At 55.7% G+C, this 6,209-nt stretch overlaps 1 protein-coding gene across 1 annotated transcript in view; it reads left to right on the top strand.

Annotated features, from left to right (window-relative positions):
* The first annotated feature begins 1,971 nt into the window (after positions 1 to 1,971).
* The window catches only part of CYP46A1 (cytochrome P450 family 46 subfamily A member 1), a 34,820-nt gene continuing 30,582 nt past the window's right edge, over positions 1,972 to 6,209 (top strand). Inside the window, exon 1 of the mRNA XM_007455644.1 lies at positions 1,972 to 2,184. Coding sequence (XP_007455706.1) covers positions 2,063 to 2,184 — 122 coding nt within the window. The 5' untranslated portion in view covers positions 1,972 to 2,062. The remainder of the gene's footprint in view (positions 2,185 to 6,209) is intronic.

Here is a 6,209-nt window from a genome sequence, read left to right as displayed (position 1 = left end):
CTAGTTACTGTGCCTGTGCCCTGCCTCCTAGGAAACCACTTCCTGTATGGAAGCCATGTGGCCAATAGCTACCACAGTGGATAGCATTTGTCCAGACCTTCCCAGTGAAGGGCCAGGTGGTTGGCCACATGCTTCCAGGCAGCTCCCTCTGATGGGGGCTTGCAGTGCTGCACGTCCAGGCAAAGGGCTTCCCCTGGGAGCATCAGTGTACAGTCTTAAGCATTCCCTGATGCTCACAGGAGAGCCGGGAGGCTCAGATGAGGTGGCGATGGGACAGAGCCAGAGGTCACTGGTATTGACCCATGCACCAGAAAATATTAATGCCCACTTCTCTCCCTAGCTTAGTTGGACAGGTTCACACTGACAAATGTACCCTGAGGCTGTCCCATGCCTGCCCCAGACTGTGGCCAGAGCAGTTTAAGATCTGGTCCTGCCCTCAAGGAACAATTGTTTGGTGTCCTCCCTTCAAATTGCCCCCAACCCCTGGAGGTTTCACAACCTAGGAGGGTCTGTCCAGGTCTCCCCGCCTCCCTCTCCCCTGCCCCTCAGGGCCAGCCAGTGCGTGCCTGTGGCTGCCTCTCACCACCACATGGGGGCAAGGTGGCAAGCCACCATCTCCCAGACCTAGGGGGAGGCTGGTGCTCCCCCTAGGATGGGGCCCCATCCCCCGAGCTGGAATGGATGTCCAGCTTGCTGTGCTGGGGGCAGAAATCCTGTGTCCTCCATGCTGGACCCCACTCTTAAAGCTTGGCCCTCTCTGACACCCCATAGCCCACACACCCCAAACACTCATGCCCCTGGTGGGGACTGTCCCTGGCTGTACCTGGGAAGGAGGTATACAGACCTTTTCTGTTTTTCCCAAACCTCTCAGGATTCTGGGACTCTGGCCCAGGGGCATGTCCTTTCCTCAGAAACCCAGCAGCATCTAAACTCTTTGGGCACCTCCTCCCTGGCTGTAAGGATCTTTATCTGGATTAGGAGGGGGCACACCTGGCCCTTCCCATCCACCGTTTTCCTTCTGGGTTGCTCCTGAGTCTAAGAATTGGGAAGTAAAAAGCCCAGAGCTGGCTTCTTCTGTCATACCCGGATTGGTAAGAAGAAACAGGTTATAAAAGGCAGGAAAATCTTCGTTTGTAGTTCGAAAATACCCTTTGGCCACCCCGGGCACATTTCTCGCTTTCGCGCTTGAAGGGGCGTTTCCGTAACCAGATTTTCACCCACTGCAACCCTTCGGACTTGGGTCAACGCCTTGGACGTTGCGGTCGCGGTCCCCCAGTGGGGCTTCCCCTTGGTCTGGGTGGCAGCCGTGTGCTCTTCATTCGCTGGCATAGGCCTCCCTGTGTCCCCGGGGTCCTCTTCACCTGCCCCGTGTGGACAGGCCGGGCAGGGGAAACCAGCTTTGGAGGTTGGGGTTCCAGGGAGAGGTTTGGGAATAGTCGGCGTGATACAGAAACTTGGAGGCTGGGATGGGGTTTCCAGGAAGGTTTAGGGAGAAAGGAAGGGGCCTAGGAACGCGCGCGGAGAAACGCCGTTATTTGGGGTCGCCAAACCGGGCTGAGCAGCCAGCAGGATTTAGCGCCGCCGCCAGGTCAGCAAGCGCCGAGGAATTAGGGTTGCCAGGGACAACGCGTTCTGGGCGGAGCTGCTGTTGGGGTGGATCTTGAGGGATGTGGGCGGAGGCTTGGGAGGCGGAGAGAAGGCGGAGCTGGGGGGGGGGTCTGAGCCAGAAGTGGAGTTGTTATTGGTGGAGATCACATGCTCTGGGCGGGGCCTGGGAGCTGGGAGGAGACAGTGTTGATGTTAGGACGGAGCTTCAGGATGGGCGGTGCGAAGCCGGGGCCGGCCCGGAGAGCTGGAGCCGGAGGCGGAGACGTGGTTGGCGGGGACCGAGCTCCTGGGAGGGGTCGCAGCCGGCGGGGGCGGAGCCGAACGGGCGGGGGCGGTGCTGGGTCGCGCCAGGCCTGGGGCCGAGGCGGCGCGCGGCGCTGACAGCTGAGTCGGCTCGCGGCCTCCCGCCCCCTGCTTGCCCGGCACCGACCCCGGCCTGGCCTGCCCCGGAGCCATGAGCCCCGGGCTGCTGATGCTGCTCGGCAGCGCCGTCCTGGTCGTCTTCGGCCTCTGCTGCACCTTCGTGCACCGCGCTCGCAGCCGCTACGAGCACATCCCCGGGCCGCCGCGGCCCAGGTGAGCGGGGGGGTGGGGGCGGGGACCTGGATGGGGCTCTCGCATGGGGGGCCGGGGGACCGCGTCCAAGCCGGCATCGGGTCCAGCCTAGCCATTGCGCGCGGCCGCTTGGAAACGGCGGCAGGGAGAGGGGCGCTAACTATTCTTAGTAACAAATTACTCACAGCCGCAGCAGCTGCTCGGCGCCCACCGCGCTCTGCTGGGCCCCGAAAACGTGATGGCAGCGACAATCCTGTTAGGTAGGCGCTATTGTTACCCCATCGTTCAGACGAGGAGACTGAGGCGCGCAGAGGCAAAGTCACCTGCCCAAGGTCACACAGTTGGTAAGCCTAGATTTAAACCCAGGTCAGCCTGGTTCTAAAGTGGGTGCTCTTAACTTTGGGACTTGGATGGGGTCACTCAACCTGGGTTGTCATACACTGTACTTCGGTCACATCCCCCCTCTTTTTTAAAAAATTTCTGTCCTGGTATCTCCTTTTTGTCTTCTCCTTGGTACTTCCATTCCATCCTCGGCCCTCACCCCACTCACCTTACCTCCCCCCTACTCCACCAGAAGCTCACCTTTCTGAAGTGTCATTTCTGTGTCATTCAGACGTGTCATTTCTGTGCTCCAAAGGCTTCGCATCACTTAGAACTAAATCTAATTGTAAATTAAGTCTACTCTGGGGCCAGCAAGGCCCCTGCTGGGCTCTCAGAACCTGCTCTGTACTGTTCTAACCCCCTGCTTGCTCACTGCTGCCTCCAGTTCTTTCTGCATGCACCCACCCCAGCTGAATCCCTCCTCCCAGGTTTTCCTGTCCCCCACCCACCCTGTATAAAGCCCACCTCCTAGCTCCAAACTCCTTATGGGGCCATCATCCCTGAAGTTACCTTCTGTTCACCTGTTGACTGTCTGTTCACCTGTTGACTGTCTGTCTCCCCCTTTAGAATGTGAGCCCTGGGAGGGCAGGGATACTGTGTGTTCACTTGTGTATCCCCAGAGCCTGGGACATTGCAGATGCTCAATAAATATTTGTTGACTGAATGAATAAACAAGGGTATTAGACACACTTCTTAAAACCTCAGGACACCAACATCTGGAAGGCACCCACCTCCAGCACAAGCCGGATGCCCTGGCATTTGAAGCCTGAATCCCTGCTTGGTGGGTTCGGGAAAGATTTCTAGCTGGGGACACAGGGAGGCAACTGCTCTCCCTGCCAGCTCTCTCTCCTCCCAGGTGCCCTCTCCCACCCTTTTCCCTTACTTCACAGCTGTGTCTTCCCCTCCATCTAGATCGTTCTTCCCCCAGCCTTCTAGGCTTGTCTTAAATGCCAGCTCCTCAGGGAGGCCCTACCTTCTCCCACACGCAAATATATTTTGTTCATTTTATAAACTCTACGTCACCTGAATGGTAATTGGGTAACTATTTGTGCTACCTCTTGTTAAGTGTCTGTCTCTCCTGTAGGCCTGTGTCTGTCTTGTTCACTGCTGTGCCCCTGACATCTAGCTCAGCATGCACAGTAGACCCTGGATAAACTCTGATCCAAGGTGGATGGTGGAAGGCTCCTGCCAATTCTGTTAGGTACACTCTCACCATTTCAGGTTTTCAAATCAGCTGTCAAGAGCTTGGAATTGAATGAGTTTTGTGCTCATTCTGACAGGCCTCCTCATGACTTGACCTTCTCATAAACCCAAGTGCTTCAAACACTGCAGACCTGAGCCAATCTCTGTGTCTTAAGAAGAGAAAACTTAAATCAAGCTCCTCTCGGCTACTCTCCGCACATCAATTGTTTTAATTGCATTAAAAAAAATAAAGTTATGTATGCCATAACATTTACCCCTTTAAAATGTACAATACAGTGCTTTTTAGTATAGTGATGGAGTTATGCAACCATCACTGCTAGTTCCAGCACATTTTCATCACTGCAGAAAGAAACCCCATAACCATTAGCTGTCACTCCTCATTGCCCCCGGAACTCCCATAGCCCCTGACAACCACCTAATCTGCCTTCTGTGTGTATAGATTTGCCTGTTTTGGACATTTCATATAAATGGACTCATACAATATTTGACCTTTTGTGTCTGGCTTCTTTCACTTAGCAGAATGTTTCCAAGGGTCATCCATGTAGTAGCATGTGTCCATATATCTTTCCTTTTTATGCCTGAATTCTCCCTCAAGTCTTACACCACAAAATCTACATGTGACCTACAGGTGTGTGGGTGGGTGGAGGAGGCTGAATATAATTTGGGTTGGGCTCTTTATTCTAAGGAGGTCAACTGAACAATGCATATACGAAAAGATTTTGGATTAAAAATTGGTTGGTGGTCAAATACAAAACTGCACTAAATGGACGTTCTGGAACCTCTTTTTAGCATAAATCAGATGCTTTGGCATTCAAAGCCTGGATCCCCAAACCATGATTGGCAACACCATGGTTGACGAGAAATCTATGCGTATTGAGTCTCCAGTAGTGTGCTTTAGGGCTTTGCCAGCTTGCAGGCAAGGAACCCTCTGCCCTGCAAGAGGCAGCTGCTGTGCTCTCGCAGCCCCACTCTTCATCCTCTATTCTGCAAGAGTCACCAGCAAGATGCCCTCCCTGAGTGCCCTGCTTGTGTGTGCTGATTACAGACAACATCCTACTGCAACGATCCATGTAACAGCTGCAAACTCAGACCCCATGTTCAGATCCCACACAAACACTTGTAGCTTCTGTATTTCTCTGTCACTGCTCTGAGCTTCCTCATCACCCCCCACTCTCCTGGTGGTGTGGGATGAATGTAAACTTGACAATGAAAAGTCTCTCTCCCAGTTTTTATTTCTTTTGTAATAAGTTTTCCAAAACTCCTGGGCGGTGTTGCTTCTCTCCACCCTCTCCTGCTTGCCGAGTTGCCAGGCCTGGGGGCTGTTCGACCATTGCTGGGTGGTTCTCGGTGATGGTGGAGACCCACGGCTGGCTCTGCTGGGCGGCGCATCCAGGGGACTTGGGGTGCCCAGCTGAGCACTCAACCAGCGCATCCCTCTGGCGTGAGGCACTTTCCTGGCCCCGCACCCTCACCCTCACCCTCACTCCTAGTGGGTGGCCCACCCCTCAGCCATCTCGTGGGCTCCCGCCACTCCTCTGTGTGGCCTCACAGTGGGCTCTCCAGATGACTTCTGCTCCAGTACTGTCCCAAACTTTCTCTGCCCACAGGAAACCTCTGTGGATTCCCACTGTGCCTGTCGCAGGGTTATAGGAAACCATGTGTGCTGGGGACCGGGCAGGGGAGGGGGATTTTTGCCCTCTCCTCTCTCCCTGGGCTGCTCTGCCATATCCTGTCTACCACCGGGGGCACACCAGGTGGGCTTCGGTCCGCCCCTCCCCATCCCAGGAGTCTAGCATCCCCTCCTTCCATCATCCCTCATCTGCTGGTTTCTAACCCCTGGTCTCCGGGCCCTGCCTTCGCCTCCCCCAGCGCCCCCTGCAGGAACAGGAAGGAACGGGTCGTAGGCTCCTTTCTTGCCTGGCAGTGAGGACCCCACGCCACGCCATGCCCTTGACCTTCTTGAGGTGTCACTCACCTGCCTCCCCAGGTGGCTCTGGACTCCGGTGCTTAGGGTGGAGACTCTCAGGCCTGTGAAGGTGAGGAGGGTCCAGACTCTGTTCTCACTCAGGTGACTCAAAACTGAGAATATTCTCTCCAAACCTGCAGCTTTGGGGAGTGACCATGGGTACTAGATTATTCTGGAAATACAGCCAGTCATGTGTGATGTCCACGGTCCATCTTGCTGCAGGCGGGGCAGTGTAAGTTCTAAGCCACGCCCCTCGAGTGGGCGTGGCTGCCCGGCGCCCCGCCGAGCTTCCTAGCGCCGGCCCCGCTCGCCCGCTCTCCCCTCAGTCCCTCACCTCCTGTGCCAGCCAGCGCATGCTCAGCCTTTATTCTCACCTCCTACTTCCCTGAGCAAATGAACAGCCTGAGACAACTTCCTTCCAGGGCTCTGCCGCCACATCAGCCCCCTTGCCTGTCCTGAGCCCATGTGCCTTCCCCGCTGGGACCTCGGTGCTCCT

The sequence above is a fragment of the Lipotes vexillifer genome, unplaced genomic scaffold (assembly GCF_000442215.2).
Source record: "Lipotes vexillifer unplaced genomic scaffold, Lipotes_vexillifer_v1.1 scaffold584, whole genome shotgun sequence".
NCBI lineage: Eukaryota > Metazoa > Chordata > Mammalia > Artiodactyla > Lipotidae > Lipotes > Lipotes vexillifer.
The sequence above is the reverse complement of the archived record's forward strand: the minus strand, read 5'-3'. Positions and strand labels throughout refer to the sequence as shown.